Genomic DNA, 21265 nt, shown 5'->3' on the forward strand with positions numbered 1-21265 from the left:
AGTAGTTTCTTCGCATTCCTGTGTTTAGTTGAAATTATTACCATAATTCTCTCCAAATCAAGTCCTTTTATTCAATGATGGTACTGGGGACTGACTAGAACTAGGGCTACCGTGTCTGGGTTGCAAAAATCTGGGCAATCACTAGATGGCAACAAAGAGATTGTTGCACCCATATAAGTCATGAGTTCTAAAATCAGGGTATCCTCATCAGAAGAACCCAGCAGCATTTGAACTGAAGTTTCTAGATAGTCATAAATTGAGTCATACACAGAGTAAGATGCAATTCATTAAAAATGAAATTTCAACATATATTCTTCTGATTTCAGAATGGCTTCACGCTTAGGGTACATATGACGCACAATTCTTTGGTAATGTAGCAGATTGTCAATAGATGATGAATGAAGCTATTCCAGAAATCTCTCTTTCCAAATGTTAAATGTATACTTCAAGAATGAAGGACATTTTCCTATTCAATTCAATTTGAGTTCTGTACTGTCCCAGTCATATCTATTCAGTGAGTATGAGAGAATGGGGAGCAGCAAGAAAACATGCCACACGATTCTTCTTCCGGTTGTTGAGAGCAACGGACATGTTTCGTCTGCCCTGCGCTCTCTTGGTGGGCTCCCCTTGGCTGGGGGGGGCACAGGGTGCCTTGAAGGGGCGCCCTGCCTTATAGGCTGCTCGCTGGGGGTCCCCTGGATTGGCGGCAGCTGCGGGGTGGTCCCCGGCATTGCCCCAGGAGCCAAAAAGCGAAAGGGGGTGCCTCGTGGTCTCTCTTGGTTGTGCCTTTCCACAGTCGCCATCTCTTTGTATGGACATAGACACCTCTGAGGTTTTTTTTTTATAATGGCTCTGAAGAAACCACCACCTGGGAAACCAAGCTTTGCTGGTTCTGCCCCAACATCTTTAACATCCAGTCCAATTGGACAACAGTCACTAACATCGTTTCTACAACCTAAAGCCTGAGGAGGAATCAGTAACTCATCAGCTGCTTCAAAAGATCTTAAAGGGGCAGGATGAACTGAAAAACCAACTGAGAGAAATGAATGAACAGCTCAGAGAAAATCAAAACCAAACGGCACAAAACAAACAGAGACTGGAAGTTCTGGAGGAGGGGACGGCTGAGATGAGGGGGGAGGTGAGGGGGGTCCAGAGAGGAAATTTAGAACTTGAGAACCACATGATGAAAATGGAATTTGAAAGGATGTCTTTTTTCTTTAGATTTCAAAACGTAATTGAGACTGACAATGAAGACTTGAGGGAGATCATGACAAAAATGTTAGCTGAATATATTAAAAAAGACAAACAGCAGTTAGGATGGGATATTGACCTGGTTAATTTAGCTTATGCTAGAACACACAATGTTCCAAGAGAGGTTCACATTAAATTTCTTAGAAAGGCTACAAGAGATGAGATTCTGGGGGCACAAAGGGGGCAAACGTTAAAATACAAGGACAGAGAGATAGCCATCCTGAAACAAATCCCGAAGAAAGTAAGAGATAAAAGGAAAAAATATGCACTATTAGCAAAAAAACTATTTGATAAAAGATTCTGGTTTCGGTGGCTTCTGCCAGAAGGTATGCTGATTTTCTGGGAGGGCAGTAGAGTTAGAATTAATACAACTATGGAGGCGGAGGCCTTCATGGAAAAAAACAAAGCCCTCCTAGATAAAGCGGAAGACACTACACAATAATAATAATAATAATAATAATAATAATAATAATAATAATAATAATAATAATAAATTTATTTCTTAGCCGCACCCTCTCCCGAAGGACTTGGGGCGGCGTACAATAAAACACATAAAAAACAATATGGACAATACACACACAGAATAAACGAACACGCGTACATGGAGGAGGTATGAAGATAAGAAAAGACAAGATATGGGAGGTGCCAAGGCTTTGCTGGCAGGCGGGGGGGGGGGGGAGGCAACAACGAGAAAACTCAGATCACAGAAGTAAGTTAGAAAAATAGTGCAATTGCTGATATAATGAATCTTGTTGTTTGATACAAAGTAAATGATTGAAATTATTGAAAGATACAATGTAAAAATAAGCTGTCAAAATCTAGTTAAGCAATAACATCTTGTTTATCATTATGTAAAAGTTATGCAGAATTGGGGGGAATACCATTTCCTGCACGATGTAGCTGTCAAAATTTGTAACCATACCCAACACCCTTTTCCTTAAAATTTTGTAAAACTAATAAAAAACAATTTTCAAAAAAAAAAGAAAAGAAAACATGCCACACAAATTGATGACTACTTGCATAGTAACACTGGTTTATAGACTAAAATATTCAACACAAAACAACAAAAGGTGCATCCTATACTGGGCTAACACTGATTTATGGAACATGAAGACCCTACCCCAAATAAGATTTTTTTGCTATACCACTTCACATTTGGGTATGAAAATGTGAACGACTTCTAAGTAACGACTGCAACTAGCTTTATGTAAAGCTGGCAGAGGTCACAGCTTACCATTATATGAACATATATGTATAGAACAATCTAAGCTCCATCATGAAAGAAATGCTGGCAAAGACAGCATGGTAGGATATCCATGCTTGCTGCTAGGAAAATTATAGTTCTATAACTTACATAGAGTACCCTTAATGAGCATATAATGTTCTATGCACTTCTGATGTTGGCATCTAAACATAATACCGGAGACAGCTTCCTTAGGAAAACTTTATCATTTTCCAAACCACACTTAAAAACTATGTAAAGAAAGTTTACCTTGGAAGAATTTGGAGGGCTTTTTGGCTTGGTAACAAAAAAAGTAAAATCTACAGAGCGAAAAGGTTTGGAAATATCATTTCAGTTTCCTACTCCACCTACTTTTGTAGGTGGCCCCTAGAAAAATGCTTTTAAAAAATGTTTAGTACCGTCAGTGAGGTCTAAGTCCACTTTTTAAGGTTTATTTTATTTTTTATTTAAAACATTTCTATACCCGCCCATATATGTCAAACTCTGGGTAGCTCCCCATCAACAGCTAAAACAACATCAGTAACAACAGCATAATACATACAGTCATTAAAAAACATTTATTATCTATTTATTAAATGTATATGCTACCTGTCTCCCCTACAAGGTGACTCATAAATATGAAAAGAACTAGTTTGGTCTAGTGGTTAAGGCACCAGGCTAGGAAATAGAAGTCCTAGTCCTGCCTTAGCCATGAAAGTTGGCATGGTGTCTCTGGGCCAGTCATTCTCTCTCTCAGCCCAACTCCCCTCACAAGGTTGCTGCTGTGGGAAAAATATGAAAAGGAAGATGTGTTGGATATGTTTGCCATTTTGACTTATTTGTAAAAACAATAATGAATAGATACAAATAACTAAATTAAAAAGTGCCACCAAAGTTATACCTCCAACATCTTTCTTAAATTCTCTCATCCACTTCATTCTCTGCCAGTGCTTGGGGGGGGGGGGCAGATATTAAGAGCTTTTTAGATGGCTAGCATGGTAGTGAACTGCCAAATTTCAAGGTAAAGGGGATTCCACAAGGCTGCCACAGTAAAAGACCCCTTCTTAGATCTCAATCTCAAGACAAAGTTTTGTATATGGAATTTAATTTACTATCACTGATATTATTTTCAATAGAAACTCCCCTATTTGCTATATAAAGGAGTATCAATCAGAATGGGAAAATATAGGTAGTTCTATAACCATTTGTTTAGAAAATGTTTGAGGTTACAAGGACAGTGAAAAAAAGTCACTTATGATCATTTTTAACACTTATGATTGTTTTAGCATCCCTGTGGTCACGTGATCAAAATTCAGATGTTTGGCAACATTTATGATGTTGCAGTATCTAGGGTTATATAGATTACCTTTTGCGAACTTCAATGAGAGTCAATGGATAAGCCAGATTCACTTAACAACATATTACTAATTTAACTGCAGTGTTTCACTTAACAACTGGGGCAAAAAAGATCATAAAATGGGACAAAACTCACTTAATAACTGTCTTATTTAGCAGTGGAAAATTTGGGCTCAATTGTGATTATAAGTTGATGATTACCTATACTGCCAACACTGGACCAGAAAATTATAAATTAAGAAGCAGGCACAGAGACAATTAAGTTTACCCCCTACAATATTCCTAAATTCACATGCAAATACCACATTGGAAGGAAATATATCTCTTGGAAAGGCCTGACTGAATGCACAATTTGGTCATTCTCTGGGATTTCATACTATCAGTAGAGGCAAAGATAAACTTCTTTCAGCTTTGGCTATATGTCGAAAAAGCAAAACTAATCATAGTTATTTGTGTATTTATTATACTCAGTTTAGATTTACATGGTAGTGTCTGTAAACATGACTCAGAAGCTCTGTTTGATACCAAACACAACTGCCTATTTCTTGTGTATCTAAGTAGTACATAACATCTATTCTGTACTGGCTACATGAGATTGTAGTACATTTTCTGGATTGCACTTAAGAATTTTGGTGATGAGAGGAGGCGCCAACGTCGCGATGAGACAACATGCGGTCTCGACAGTCTGAGACTGCCGCTGATACTTTTATCGCTGCACGGTCCATATGGACCTAAACCGTCCCAAAGAGATGGTGAACAGGGAGACAAATCCTTGCTGGTCTCAGGGACATCGCAAGTCCCTGATTGACCCAAGGAAAGCTCTCCAAGCCGGCGGTAAACAGACAGCCCCAGGCTGACAAAGTCAGAGACAGCTCCGGAAAGAAGGCAGTGAAAGTGAGTCCATCTAGTGAGATTTTTTCTTTGAGAATGATTGCCCAAATAATTTTTTAAAAAAAGATAAATTAGTCCTTTAAGCAAAAGAATAAAGCGGCAAAATTTATCTTTATTGGACTGCCTTAGAAATATTTTTTTCCCTTTTTCTTTGTAACAATGTTTTGTGGATTGAAGTGATTGTAATGTTTCCCATTTCTCCTCTTAAGTGAATGAATTGATTTTTTTCCTTCTATTCTTTACTACCTTATTTTTTGGCTAAACTAAAACCTTTTTTTATTCTACCAATCTTCCCTACTACTGCTTATTAAACTTCATTAAAGACATTTAAAGACCTTTGTTTTCCATAAGCTTGAAAAAAATAAGAGAAAGTTGAATCTGTCACTCGGAAGCCAGAACTTGGGTTTTTTTCCCCTGTTTTGAAACTATGTATCCTTTGTTCTCCCTCCTTTGATTTTACTGACTCTGTAACTGGAGGCTTTGCAGCTTACTTGTGGAGACTGATAAGGAGCCAGGGGCACAGACTGTTTTGGTAGGCTCTTTTGTGAAATATCTTGGCAAGGGAGGGAAAAGAAAAGAAGATAGAACTCTTCCTTTTTGAAAAAATTAAAAGAACTTGTACTTAAGTCATTTCAAAATAAAGGTATATATATATATATATACAGTGGGGCAAAAAAGTATTTAGTCAGCCACCAATTGTGCAAGTTCTCCCACTTAAAAAGATGAGAGAGGCCTGTAATTGGCATCATAGGTAGACCTCAACTACAAGAGACAAAATGAGAAAACAAATCCAGGCAATCACATTGGCTGATTTGGAAAGAATTTATTTGCAAATTATGGTGGAAAATAAGTATTTGGTCACCTACAAATAAGCAAGATTTCTGGCTCTCACAGACCTGTACCTTCTTCTTTAAGAGGCTCCTCTGTCCTCCACTCATTACCTGTATCAATTGCACCTGTTTGAACTTGTTATCAGTATAAAAGACACCTGTCCACAACCTCAAAAAGTCACACTCCAAACTCCACTATGGTGAAGACCAAAGAGCTGTCGAAGGACACCAGAAACAAAATTGTAGACCTGCACCAGGCTGGGAAGACTGAATCTGCAATAGGCAAGCAGCTTGGTGTGAGCAAATCAACTGTGGGAGCAATAATTAGAAAATGGAAGACATACAAGACCACTGATAATCTCCCTCGATCTGGGGCTCCACGCGAGATCTCACCCTGTGGGGTCAAAATGATCACAAGAACAGTGAGCAAAAATCCCAGGACCACATGGGGGGACCTAGTGAATGACCTGCAGAGAGCTGGGACCAACGTAACAAAGGCTACCATCAGTAACACACTACGCCGCCAGGGACTCAGATCCTGCAGTGCCAGACGTGTCCCCCTGCTTAAGCCAGTACCTGTCCGGGCGCATCTGAAGTTTGCTAGAGAGCATTTGGATGATCCAGAAGAGGATTGGGAGAATGTCATATGGTCAGATGAAACCAAAATAGAACTGTTTGGTAGAAACACAACTCGTCATGTTTGGAGGAGAGAGAATGCTGAGTTGCATCCAAAGAACACCATACCTACTGTGAAGCATGGGGGCAGCAACATCATGCTTTGGGGCTGTTTCTCTGCAAAGGGACCAGGATAACTGATCCGTGTACAGGACGGAATGAATGGGGCCATGTATCGTGAGATTTTGAGTGCAAACCTCTTTCCATCAGCAAGGGCATTGAAGATGAAACGTGGCTGGGTCTTTCAACATGACAATGATCCCAAACATACCGTCTGGGCAATGAAGGAGTGGCTTTGCAAGAAGCATTTCAAGGTCCTGGAGTGGCCTAGCCAGTCTCCAGATCTCAACCCCATAGAAAACCTTTGGAGAGAGTTGAAAGTCCATGTTGCCCAGCGACAGCCCCAAAACATCACTGCTCTAGAGGAGATCTGCATGGAGGAATGGGCCAACATACCAGCAACACTGTGTGCCAACCTTGTGAAGACTTACAGGAAACGTTTGACCTCTGTCATTGCCAACAAAGGATATATAACGAAGTATTGAGATGAACTTTTGATATTGACCAAATACTTATTTTCCACCATAATTTGCAAATAAATTCGTTCCAAATCAGCCAATGTGATTGTCTGGATTTCTTTTCTCATTTTGTCTCTCGTAGTTGAGTCTATCTATGACGCCAATTACAGGCCTCTCTCATCTTTTTATGTGGGAGAACTTGCACAATTGGTGGCTGCTTTTTTGCCCCACTGCAAAAGAGACATTGAAGGCTAGAGTGGCAGTGGATTTTATACTCTTTTTTTCTTCTTTTTCCTCTTTTTCCTCTTGGAAATATGTATCCATATGCAGATGAGGAAACCCTAAGTTTTCAAGATTTGTTGGTTGGAATTCAAAACATATTGGAAGGATTTGGGAGATTTGAGAAGAAGTTGGATAGACTATTGTCTTGTACAGCAAAAGATGAAGGGGTTGGAGCCCCAAAAATTAAAGAAGAAAATGAAGATATAGAAGATAAAGATAAGATAACAGATGAACTTACTAATGGAGCATTCATGAGTGAAAGTGGAAAGAAGGGAATATGGAAAAGTAAATTTGATAATCTGGAGCTCTATCCTGCGTGTCAAGATATGGAATTGATGATGGAATTAAGAAGAGAAACAGTTCCAGAAATACGTTTGATAATCAAAGATACGCTAATTTCAATACCAGTTCAAGGGCAACGAAATTACTTGAGAGATCTTCTAAGCAAAAAAGTGTGGAGAGAAGTTTTTTAAAACCTTATAAAGAAGTTAATAAGAGAATTGACACAACAACTGGCAAAAGAGATAAGACTGTTCTGTTACTGGAAAGATACAGGTTGTTAATGAATGTTGACAATAAAAAACTTTTTGGTGATTAATAATGTAGATGCTTTTAGATTGTTTCTTTAAATGTTTATTCGTTAACAAATAATTCATTACAATAATAATAATGAAATAATAATTCTAACTAGTGAAAGCAACTTGGATATAAACTACAAATTGAGACCTAGAAAAAAGATCTATTAATTTTACTAACAAATTTGTGTTTAGATTTTGTTATAAAGATGTAATCTTTCTTGGGTCTGATGAGAGGAGATGTGATATAAATAGTAAATAATTTTTAGCTAATTATAATAAAAATAAGGAAAGGTTAATGGATAATGTTTATTAATTGATTTTTTTTCAAAATATGTTATAAGAGGGTAACTATTGGAGGTTTATTGGAATAGTTAATGAATGCCAGTAGGTAGTTGTGTCTTTAAATACAAATGACTCCAGATAAAAGCACGTTTAAATAATTCTAGTTAAATAAGAATGGTGATACATTGATAGTAAAATACATAAAGATTTTTGATTTAAAATGTACAATTCAATATGAAGGAAGTATAAATAATGATTGTGGTAGCAACACATGAAATCTATTTTAACCAACTGACAGGCTTTCTACAAGATGTAATGAAGGATGATTCTTTTTGTGTTTTTGTTTTATTAAAACAATAATAAAAAATTGGGAATTTTTTTTTTGGTGATTATATTTAAAGATTCAGTTTAGAGTCAGGTTATCTGAAAAACTACTTACACTTATATGAAATTGCCTGAGTTCTGAGAAGCCCAGGATTATATCCCTTTTTACAAGATAAAAAAAAACAATATCATGAAACTAACAGGCTCAAAGTGTCTTTAAACTGTTCTCCCTCTATTCTAATGAACACTATCATTAGTTTTTTTTTACTTTGCCTACAGTTTGCACATATATTTTACTATATATTTTGATTATAATTAAGCAGTAATAATACAGAAAGTGTTCTGTTTACAGAGATACAGCAGCCTTATAATAGTAGTGTGAATAAGCTAAGAAACGTTATCACTACTAATGCAATAGATAAATGCAATTTATTGTAGCCCAAAATGAGCATATCTGATATCTACTTATAAGTCCTTTCTATGCATAGCAAAAATAATAATAATACAATAACAGAACAACAGAATCCAGATCTGATTTGCTCTAAGTCAGAAATATGTTCCTTATATAGCAATAGCCAGGATATCCTGCTTGGATACTCAACCAGGTTAACAGTCCCAGCTTTACTATTACCAATTAAAAGAAAATAGCCATAAAGTGCAGATACTACCGTAGGGAAATAAACAAGACCTTATCGTTGACAGCAGTGTGCATTACTAACTTCAAACTCATTCCTTGTCCTAATCCATCAGAAACTTCCTGGCTTTAATAGGCTATAAATGGTAGAGGCTTTGAAGTCCAAGGATTAAGAGCTACAAGAGACAGACCCAATGAAAGCCTTAGTGAAGTCAACTTCTACTGTCCTACCAAAAAGCTAGGTGGAATGAACTGTATGCATTTGAATTAAAACAAATTAAATTAAACCCTTCAATGGCAGACCAAAAGATTCCACAAGCTATCCAAGTGTTAAAAATACTCAGATGAAGGGGGTAGCTGGCGGTCACATAAGAAAGTTATTAAAATATATACCTATAGATAACCAATCTCTGTAAGAAGCAAACCTATGACCTTCAAAGCCATTACTTCTCACACCAACAAATTCTGATTTTTCATCAGCAGCTAACTAATGGCTATTCTAAGAATTATCGTGATGGACAATATTTTCAACATAGTAAAAAAAAATATTTTTAAAACAACCATGTTGTTATTAGTTATTGTGGACACATTGCAAGTTCAGCTACTTAAATATAAACACACAGCAGTAAAAAAGCCATAGTAAGAAGCCACTAAAATGCTTCCAACTTCCAACCTATGTTTGGGATGGTGATTTTTTAAAATCATTTTCACCCACCAGTGATATGGAAACAGCCTAGTTCAGAAAACCTGAGGATTTATATGTTTATATTTTTAAAAGTCTGTATAACTCACATGTAGTATACAAAGGGGATATAGAAAAGAAATCAGCAACATAGTAAATAACTGTTAAAATGTCAGGAATACAAATAGCAAACCACCACAAAGCTATTCTACAAGGCTTTAAAAACCAATTGCTAGAAGCTAGACACATAAAAACATTTTAGCCTGGTGCCTAAAACAAATCAATGTGGTCTGGCAAATATTCATCAAGAAAACATTCCATCCCCACAAAACAGCAACTAAAAAAAATGGTAAACCAATAGGACAGCAGGTTCTGTGTCGTTCCCCCCCCCCCCTCCCAATGCTTTAGAAAAGATCAAAATTCTCAGAAAATAGGCAGGTCTTTATCTGTATGTATAGCTGTCCAGTGAGCATGGCTTGGAAAAATGTTCCAGTCAGAACACTGTCTGATAGATATTCAACTCAATTCACAAGAAAGCCTTCTGACTAAGACAACTATCAGGTAAAATTGAGACAGCAAGAATCATTTGTTCCGTAGAAACTTTAAAAATAAGCACTCATGAATTGATTATTCTCCCAAACTTTTCAGGTATGTATTGGACTTACCTTCTGGTGGAACTTTATTCTGATTGTTCCAAACAACTAACAATTTGGAAAGACTTGGAACCTTTGAAACTTCAGTGATCACTCGAAAGAGACTTTCAACACGATCATATGTCAAGACAATAGCAGTGAAGCCTTGTGACTGAGGTGGGATCAATGGGAGAAACAGTGGATTGCTTACACTGCTCCATTTCTAGAAAATGAAACATAGAAAATTAAAATAAAATCAGATTAATTATAATAGAAAAAAATTCAAAACAGGGACACAAAGGAGAGCATTTTAATGAATATCTTAATTGAGCCAAACAACAAATCAAACAAATCAAAGAAACGTGTCTTTCAACAGCTATTGTTGTAACAGGCAGGAGACCATTAAACATTACTTTTTATATATATTTTAGTTCATGAACAAACCATTAAGTATATTTAAATAAGCTGGAAAATGCTGAAAGATTAGTGGAAGACACACTAGAGGGTTTTAAAGTTTAGCTACTTTGGATGGCTTCTGTCCAACACCTCTCTTCTAAAATGGCTGCTATATTAACTATACATTGTATATTAACTAAAACTAGGTCAATAAAAAGCTGAATGCCACAATTTTGGAAGAACATGAAATAAAGAGAGGCAATTTCATCAACCTGACAGAAAGTAGGCCCAAATAAAAGGCAAGGACTTTCTTTGTCCTATATAGAAGAAAAACATTAACTTAACAAAAATAGACTTGTTTCGTTGCTCTAAATCAGGCATGTCCAAAGTGCGGCCCGGGGGCCAAATGTGGCCCTTTTTCAAATTTCAAGCGGCCTGCAGCCTCTTCTCCCCACTGGAGTTATTTGTTTAGTCTTTCATAAAATACCATATTTTTCAAAGTATAAAGATGTATCTTTTTCCCCTCAAAAAAGAGGCTAAAAATCTGGGTGCACCTTATACACTGAATACAGCATTTTTTGCCTCCCAAAACTCTGCCCCCTTCACCAAAATGGCTGTGCATAGCCTTTAGGAGGTTTTCAGAGTGATCCTGGGGGCTGTGGAGAGCATAAATGAGCAAAAAACAGGCCATTTTTTGCTCAACTTTGCCCCCCCTAGCCCCCAGGAGCACTCTAGAAGCCTCTTAAAGGCTATTCATGCCCTTTTAAAAAAAGGCCCATTTTTGTGAAAAATGGGCCATTTTGGGGAGAGTGCAAAAACTTTTTTTTTAATTTGCCTCTTCAAAATCTTGGTGCGTTTTATACTCCGAAAAATACGGTAGTTAATTCGCATTTAATGTTAAGGGTTCAAAGAATGCCAGGCTGAATGATCGGCCCCATACATTTTCATATCACCAAATCTGGCCCTCCTTGCAAAAAGTTTGGACACCCCTGCTCTAAATATTAACTACTTAAGAAGTAAAAGAACACAAGAAGATACATAAAAGTTGACAACTTATTTAGTGTCCTTTGGCTTCATCAAGAATAAGCTCTAAATACTTTAAAGGTTAATTTTTGGTGCCAGCCAATATAACTAAACACAGGATACAGACGCCATTAGCACAATGACATAGAATTACAGAAGACATTTACGAATACCTTTCCATTCCTAGTTACTATACTGGTATGATGAAAGACAAAAATAATAGCTTAATATAAGTACAGAAAAAGCAGCTATATTAATCACTGAACCTGGACAATAAAAACAATAGGAAAACTGTGGCTTCCCAAAAAGATTTTTCACTTTTTTAAAAGTCACAATTATCCAAAATACTATAACATATATATCTAAAAGATCTGGGCAAATAAATTTCTTTGCGTAACATATGAGATCGTCTTAAATTTCAGTTCCATGTTAAAACCCTCAAAATACATGGGATTACACTCCAAAGTGCATGACAATGTCCGTATGTGAAGAGGATAAAGAATACATACAAACTGTATTGTTAGAAAATTGCAGTAATTTGAACAGTATAACGCTATCTGTCTTAAGACCAATAGGAAAGTGATACACTGTAAAAATCTTTGTATTTCCTCTGAGTCCTCCTTTTCCCGTCTGTAATACTCTATACAGGAAGGCTTTTTTTTAAATGAAACAGCAATTATGCAATCCCTCTTTTTTAAATTCAGTAGAGTCTGAAAAGGAACATACAATGTATTTTGCTGAATATGAATAAAAATGTCAAGGAGAAGATGCCTCTCAGTAGATGTTCACTCCTGGTAACTGTATTTATGCTATTTTGTTTTTCAGCAGCACTATTGAAAGAGAGTTTTTAATTTTTCAGTCTAACCAAAAGCTCTATAATTACCCAGTGGACAGTACTTTGCTTCTAAGATCAGCCAAGGATAGACATGCTGCTACCTTCAGAGGCATAGATGTGCATGTTGGCCCTTAAAAGTTGCGTGGAAATAGCTTTGACCAAATATAGTAAAACAATTTCCTTTAGAAGATAAATGACTAGATTCTCATTTTAAATGCTGATACCTGGTCCATATGATTACAGCTGTGTGCAGAAGTCCATGGTTTATCCCTAGAACAGGATGAACTGAGGCTGGATTATCCATTTCCAGAAGTGTTTTCTTCCCAAACAGGAAGAGATTTGTGATGTTCTGGACATATGATTAAGGATTAAGAAGAATATCTTAAAAGTAAGGCTTGTTTGATGCAGGAAGATCAGTCTATGGATTTTTTTTATAATTGTTGGTGAGTAGTTTTAAATAGAACTAAGCCACTCATCAGCTTTATAGTAATGAATTTTTGCATACGCAAACTTGAACTGCTGAACTTCGAAGCCTCTTCAGACTCTATAATTCTCTATTCTTCTTTCCTCATAAAATCAACTATTAATTAAAAATGCCAAAGGCAATTAAAAGAGATAGCAGAAGCTAATGCTACAGTAGAAACCTAACTTCCAGATGCTCTGGATTATGAATTACATCATACCTGACCACTGGCTGCAGTTTATGAGAACTGTAATCCAAAACATCTGGAGGGAAGCAGTGCCTATCTCAGGTTGCTATAATGCAGGGGTGTCAAACTCGCAGTGTCATGTGATGTATCAGGACTTCCCCCCCTTTGTTAAACCGGGCAGAGGCGGGGTCAGTGCATGACGCATCCGTCCGCGGGCCGCGAGTTTGACACCCCTGCGATACTGCAAACAAAAAAAACAACAGAACTCTGATCTAATACTTCACACTGATAAAGAAATAATCCAGTCATTACTATCACCTCAAAAGCTTCCTTAAATAGACCCACTGTTTATTTGGCAGTAGAATGAACTCAAAATACACTGCCCCACCCATGTTAACAGTTGCTTGGGTTGGATCATTTTCATAAGGAAACACAAGGAAATAACAGGAGCCAATTCTTAAGGCAACTCTGCAAGCCTTGCAAAAGATACAGCTGCTTTAACTATTTGAGAGAGAGAGAGGCACTTTTTTTTGCAGGAATGCTCACTGAAAAATACATTTTGCACAGGCCTTGATGGGTTGTAGTATCATCTAGTTATTTAAAAAAAGGAAAAAATCCTACAGAAATGGGGGGAAAAGTTAAAGAATACATTCAACTTTGTGACACCCAAGAGTGAACTCCTCAAAAATCAAGTTCCTTTATTTGAGAATAACATTTCAAAAGAGCATTTAGGCACGGCAGAAGCACCATTAAGAGCCAACCCCCTGCTGCCTGCCTGAAAAGTGTGTCTACAGTCTGGGACCTCTTGACCTCTCCTTCTGCAGGAAATTGAGCAAATTCAAACTTCCATGATTTACTTGGGTCTTTTAAACTTCTGTTGAAGAAAGGCAAACAATGCAGGTGATTATCTCAACAGAAGCCTAATTAAATCACTATTATAGAAACAGGCCATGAAATTGATGGTGACATAAGGATAGTTCTTCGCAGAAATGGAAATGTGACAGCTACCATTTGTTTTGCGGATATCCAGTCCTTGAAGAGACCCAATTGAATGTTCATCTAACTTTCCCACTAAAGCAAATGGCATTCATGATGTCATCATCCATCACTTTCTTTGACAAAGTGCTGACATTCAGCTATGGCTGAGGCAATCCTATCCCATTCCCCCTTTGCCACCATCAGCTGGCTGATATTCATTACATGAGCCGCAGTAACTGAAGACTGATAGACCTCTTATTGTGAATCAGTTTGTGCATAAGCCATAACCAGTTGCAAGTGTCAACGCTGCAAAAATGATCTCACATTCCTGGCTGTTTGATAGAATCTCCTTTCTGCCAACAGCAAACGAAGCCAAAGCTCTAGAATCAGAACGTGATTCTGAGAAATCTTACTATTTGGGGGTGGGGGTGGGGGGGTGAGATTAAAAGGAAAAGGTACAGCTCCACAAAAAACAACCTATGGCACATTTCCATAAATTTGCCATTTACCAATAATTTAGTTTGTTTATGATCTGATGAAACTTATTTTTTCTCTTTTTAACTGCAGGTAAAATGTATCTATTTAAACACCAGTAAGGGAATTAGTACTACTTCCTTTCTGAAAAATAAAAGATTGGAGCTGATTCAAGGAAAAGAGAAAAGCCTATCAGCAAGAAAAAAGAAAACAAGAATCATGTAGGACTATAATGTGGCATATAATAAGCTAATTTCTTCTGAAAATATCAGCGTAATTTTTTCTGGTATAAACAGCTTAACCATAATAATTGAAGTATTTAAGTTTACCACAATGATGAATAATGATCCTAATGTGGAAATTGCCTGATACATAACAGAAATATCACAGGTAAAATAAAATCTTATACAAGCAAAAAGACCCATTAGAATTTATTACTGGCCATCTTCTTCTTAAAAGTCATCATTTTAACTATCAACTTAAGTCTTGGGTTTCAATGTCAATTGGGCCCAGATCACTGCATCACTAAGTGATGTGATTGTAAAGCATGATATCAATCCTGGCAAACCCAATTGCCATTGTAACCCCAAAACTATGCAAGTTGTTAGGTGGGAAGAGGCGGGAGTCCCAGAGGGTTGAGTGGGTGCCACTACAGAATGTGGTTGCGTGCATGATATGAAGGGAGGGAACTGATTTTGCTTGTGGGAAGCCAGCAGGGAAGGCCACAAATATTGATCATGTAAGTATGAGCTGGTTGCCAAGTGCCTGAGTCACAATCACATGACCATGGAATGCTGGTCCTAATTCAACACATTGTAACTTTGAACAATAACTTAATCAGTGGTCATAATTCAAGGACTGTCTGTACCGCTTGTACTTCGTGTATCAAAATCACATGTCCGATGTGAAAGCACTGCAAGTCCCAAATTATGAACCAGAAATATTGAAAGATGGCAATTCTTGTAGTTGCAATCGTAGCACATCTGAAGATCATTGAGTTAGGGGAGGTTGGTGTCAAAAGAATGTAAAATCTGGACCAGCTAGCAGAGATGAAGGGGAAAAAATGAATGTAGCAGAAAATGAAGAAAGGATGAGAGAGGTATATGAAGAGAAATAGGAGGCAGGGGAAAATTTAAAAGAAACTAAAGGTTAAAAGACAGTCACTTTGTTGTAGTGTTTAAGACACCAGAATAGAAACTGCATTGACTGTGAGTTCTAGTCCCACATTAGGTATCAAGCCATCTGGCTGATATTAAGTAAGCCATCCTAGGAAGAAGATAATGGCAAACTCCTTCCAAAAATCTTGTCAATAAAATTGCAGGGATTAGTCCAGGCAGTTGCCAGGAGTCAACACTGACTTCAAGGAACATTCAGTGCACATTTTAAAAAGGTTAAAAATAGGAACAGTGAGACAAAGTCAGAAGTCTTATTTAGATTTGCTCTTGCCTGCCCATGCAGTTACAGCCAATTTTTTATGCTGTACATTGCAAAATAGTTTCCTATAATCCAGTAGACATTTCACTAGCAATCTACAGATTGTACATGTGATTAGAATTTTAAGGGGAAAAAAGATAAAAATAGCATACCAAAATTTAGTGACCAATAAGAAAATTTTAATTTATACATGATGATTACAAATGCTGCTCTTTCATTGGATGTTTCAAGTAAACATTTATCATGTTTCTTATCCACAACTAATCATGAAAACATTGGCAACTTTAACTTGCTTCAATTCTTCTGTTTGCTAATATCTAAAGTTTACCATTTTAGAAAACAATTGATTCAATTGTCACATATTCTAATAAGCTCTAAAGCAGTGGTCACCAACCGGTGGCCTGTGGATCACTACTGGTCTGCGAGAAAATTGTGGTGGTCCACAATGGATCCAAGTTGAAGAGCTGCTCGGGGATGACCAATGGGCCAGTCCTGTGACTAGAGCTCTGGGACCGGCCAGGCAGCTCATGGTGGGGCTGAAAATCTCCGCCCTAGAGGGTGGTACTTGCAACATGCAACTTTGCAGGGGGTGCAACACACAAGCAGTAGCGCGGCCCTCACCGACCAGAATGAGGTAATGGTGCTGTTGTGGCAAGGGTGGTAGTGGCATAGGGGGCCGAAGCAATGGGTGTTGGCAACCCGCAGCTCTTTCATCCCCCTGCTATGGCTCCTTGTTGGCTGAACCCACCAGTGGCTGGCCCCGCCTTTCACCCTCTCCTCCCAGTCACTCCTCGCCTGCCTAAGAAGGTAAGGGGGGGATAGAGACTTGTTCCATATTCTACAGTAGAAGCAACGCACCTCTGTATTTGCTTTATCTCTTGCTGAGTCTTGCAGGCGCTTCTTATTATTTTCTTTCATGGCTACACCTAAAATGTGATTGCTTTTCTATAAAATGCTTTCTTAACATTACACTTAACACAATAGGTTGATCTAATCATCTAGGCATATTAGTCAAACTTCTGAGGGGTAAATCAACAACAACAACAATAACACACTCACACACAAAAGCTCCCTTTGGCTGGAAAAGACTTCAAGCAGTTTTCCAAGTCAAGCTAAAACTATTTCATAAGGAAAAAGTCAGTATATTAAAGACATTACATTTGTCCTTAAATATGATTGCAAGCAACAGAAGGTGCAGTGTCAGATATAAGGAAACCTAGAAGAAGGGGGAAAGCCAAATGGGCAAGTCCTCTGGTTAGAACAGAATACAGAAGGTGAATATAGGACCACCCAAAGATAATTTTATCTTTCATTTTATTTATTCATTCATTTATAATCTGATTCGCCTTCTTAAGAAGTATTTACCTGTGGACTCAGTCTCTCCAAGGAGGCTCAAAAATTCAGAACAGTCTAGCTCCAGTAACAAAACCATGTTATTATGTACTTTGATCATTTTCTGCTATACTCCAATACTTGACACAATTCAATTTTATACAACTTAATATATTTTTATTTAGCAGGGGTTCATTTTTCAGTCTTGTAGCAGTTTTCTTTATGACAACAATCTACAAATTTAAATTCATTAAATGCAGTGATTCTCCAGATGATTATTAAATGGTGGGGCATAAACTAAAATTTATGTTACTAAAAATTATCCATAACATTGAGTTACACATTCTGTATATTAGCTCATAACATAAAATTTCCTAAGGATGAAATAAACTGACATTCCAAGCATGAAGGTTTGAAAGAATAACCTTAGGCTCTGGTGACCAACTCAGATTGGATCCTGCAAGTTTATGTTTTAAAAGTTCTGATTTATTTAACAGTGATAATACTAATATCACATCAGTGCTTCAATCTACTAGGATACTGGTTATTAGCCAAATCACATATAAATGAGTAATATTGTTTCTATTGTTCTAGATAAATTAGTTAAATAAAAACTGGTTTTTATATATCTGACAAATGTTTACATTGTCTTAATTTAATAAATTATACACTCACTTTATCACTTTCTCTCTATCTATATATAGAGAGAGCGGGGGGGGGGGAGTGTCATGGAGAATAAAAATACACTAATACTAATCCTACCATTTTAATACTGGTCAAAACCCTAACTATCTCTTGCAAAGAAACAATGGAATGAAACATTTTTAGTTAAAATATATGCTGTGTTTCATGGTCTCATTACTTCCCTGCAATTATTTCTCATTCTACCTTAACTGCTAGGTATATTAAAAGATTTTTCAGATGAAGGCTTGGAATAGCAATTTTTGAAGAGAAAAGAAGGCACCTAGAAGCTAGATAATGTCTGATAAGATAGCTGGTTCTAACTTCATATTGAAAATGTGACATTGTATTTTGCAGGCCAACTATGGAATATCAGTAGAATTATTAATGGTTGAGAAATGCCAAAGGACTTGAATTATCAGATCAACAGACAATAAAAGCAGATTATATAAATAGACCTTTTCCATCCCATTCTCAACATTACTTATTTAAAATGTTTGAACTCAAAAAGATTTCTTGACTTCCATTTTAGAAGCCCATTTCCAAATATATGTTCAGATTTTTTTAGAGTACTATTGTTTGTTTGAAAAATTTGTAAAAGAGGAAAATGGATTTCCTACTGATGACAATACATACTGTATAGTAGGCATGTATTTCTAGGCAAACCGAGTTTACTTTCAAGAATCTAATTTTCTGTCATGCCTCTATATAATAACAACAAAAACAATTAAAATTATAAGTCAGGGAAAAGATGAACATAACAAGATACAACACTAACCTTTAGGAAACTAAAGCTCAATTCAAGATTAATTCATGTTTTTCATGTTGAACATCATATAAAAAAACAAAATACATTCTAGAAGCTTTTGTTATAGAGAGGTTGAGCATATTAAAATTCATAAATAAATAATCTCACTTACAATTTCTGGAGGATCATTCCATTCTTCATATGATGTCGCAGCATATGGATAGATCCGGTCATTGATAATCTTAAGAGTTGCCATAGCAATAGCTTTCATTGATTGAAAGTAAGCTTCCCAGAACCACCTTGCCTGCAAAGAATAATTAATATTATGTCACTTTGGTTGTTTCCCAGATAGCAAATATTAATCATTTGTATATGGTTGACATGCATATAACCTATTAATATTTCCATGTTTCAGCCTAAGCTACTGTTATTAAGAAGCTCAATTTGTTTGAAATCAAACTAGATTTAGTCACAATAGCCATATTAAAGTTAAAAAAGTAAACAATCTAAAATCTCAATTATCATTCAATTAGTTTAGTAGTTTATTTCAACATATCTATACTGCCTAACTCATAATTCCAGATGCAATAACAACTTATAATCACTATGTTGACACATTATAGAAGGAACCGTGTACCATGTTCATTTCAAAAATGCATGCAGAATAAGTTCAGAAATCTAAGTTGTAGGTATAACATCTTATTATTTTAGGTGTATGGTATGAAGCACCACAAACAGACTTTATTGATCCACAATTGCTAAGGTTTGAGAAACACCTTGTAAAGTTTCTTTTGGATTAATCTGTTCCATCTTGTCTTGTATTATAAGGGGATTGACTTATCCTTCATCTCTTCTTCTATGTATACAGGTAGTCCTTATTTAGTGACTACTGTTGGGACTGGCAACTCCATTGCTAGGTGACATGGTCATAACTTAAAATGTGTCCAATTTACAACACCACTTCATCAGTTCCAGTTGGGGGTCATTAAGTGAATCTCCCATGGTGATTAAGTATGATGTCATATGTCCACAACTTGTAATTAGCTTCCCAACTCACTTTGCTTCTGGAAGCCATCTATCAAGGTCACAACTGGCAATCACATAACTGTTGGACACTGCAACTATCATAAATGCCAAGTGCAAGAATTGTGACATGAAAGACGCATCAGCAGAAACCTATCTACTTAATGTGACATTTATTGAGGCAAATTGTTACATTCTTTAACTATATGCAAAATCTATTACAAGTATTTCATTTCAGAATAAGGAGCATCAGGTTATACCACAGGGTATCTCCAAAATACATGAATACACCATATTGCACCAATGACAGATGTTCAAGTTAGCAAATCTAAATCAGCAAATATTAAGTGGCAAAAAATAGCAAAATTAAATAGAAACATATTAAACACAGGGAAGCTATGTTTAGTCTGGAAAAATCATTTAATCACTTACAACTTCTAACTGGGAAGAAAATAAAATGTTAAGAGAAAAGAAGACGATGGCCTTGTGAAAGGGCAGTAAAGTTAACTGTCTAAGCTAAAATGTCAGGCGCCATGGTGTTGTAACATTTTGCCCCACTGCAAGAGTCAAGTGTTCCCAGAGTGACACACTTCACACAGTTTATGAGGCCTTGAAGTATTGCTATTTTCATGTTGACAGACATTGTTTTTAAAGCTTTGCTTTTGAAAATAAGTTACAGAGTACTCATATATATTTTATTACCTTTAGCTCAGGTAGTTCTTGCAGAATTACACTTTGTCCAGTTTTTTAAATTAGTTTTGCCTTTAATTTAAGTTTCAGGTCTTGCAAAGAACTTGCTGAATTTAAACTTTTGCTTCTTATTTTTATCAACTTCCCTTCTGCCATTAACAGCATGTTAGTACCAAATATTTAAACAATCTAAATACTATAAAATACATTCTCAAACTTGAATTAGGTGTGCTGAGTATAAATCTTCCAGATTAATATGTTTGGATGACTTTTTAGTTTATCTATGCAAGCTTTGGAATCAATTAAATGTTTAAATTGACTACTTTGAAATAATTAGACCACATACATGATGAAAGATAAAGCTCTCTATTATTGACTTTAAACATAAATACAAAGAAGAATCCAATACTTCCTTCTACACAGATGTATCTAAAAGAAAACAATTATTCTCAGCTTAGAAACCAACCAAACATACCACTTCTGTAAAGAATTCAACACAACAGTCCCCTAAATAAATTATTTTTAAAAAATTCTACCAGTATTCTTTTCATATGATTCTAATGGCCAGATGTTGCTCATCTCATTTTCACATGGAAAAAGTTGAACAACAACTGGGCATTAAAACTACTCTTAAGGCCTTTCAATTTTAAGTATAGTAAACAGTGCTGTTGCCAATATTTGACAAGTTTACATACCAAGCTTACTCTAGTACAGAATTCATTCAATGTATTTAATCTAGATCATCTGATCTTAAAATCAATTGGATGTAGAAAGCAAAATCTATTATTTTCATTTCTTTTTCCGTTTCAAATTTACAAAGATCCCAAAGTTCTTAGTTCAAAAT

The 21265-nt window shown here is 36.3% G+C and overlaps 1 protein-coding gene across 1 annotated transcript in view; it reads right to left on the reverse strand.

The window, feature by feature from the left end:
- EXT2 (exostosin glycosyltransferase 2) overlaps positions 1 to 21265 on the reverse strand; it is an 80914-nt gene that overhangs the window by 10742 nt on the left and 48907 nt on the right. The window contains exons 8-9 of the mRNA XM_081937049.1: positions 18881 to 19012; positions 10191 to 10380 (exon numbers count right to left, since the gene is read on the reverse strand). Of these exons, the coding sequence (XP_081793175.1) occupies positions 10191 to 10380; positions 18881 to 19012 (322 nt within the window). The remainder of the gene's footprint in view (positions 1 to 10190; positions 10381 to 18880; positions 19013 to 21265) is intronic.

The sequence above is a fragment of the Natrix helvetica genome (genome assembly GCF_964273705.1).
Source record: "Natrix helvetica genome assembly, chromosome: 1".
In the NCBI taxonomy this organism is placed as follows: domain Eukaryota; kingdom Metazoa; phylum Chordata; class Lepidosauria; order Squamata; family Natricidae; genus Natrix; species Natrix helvetica.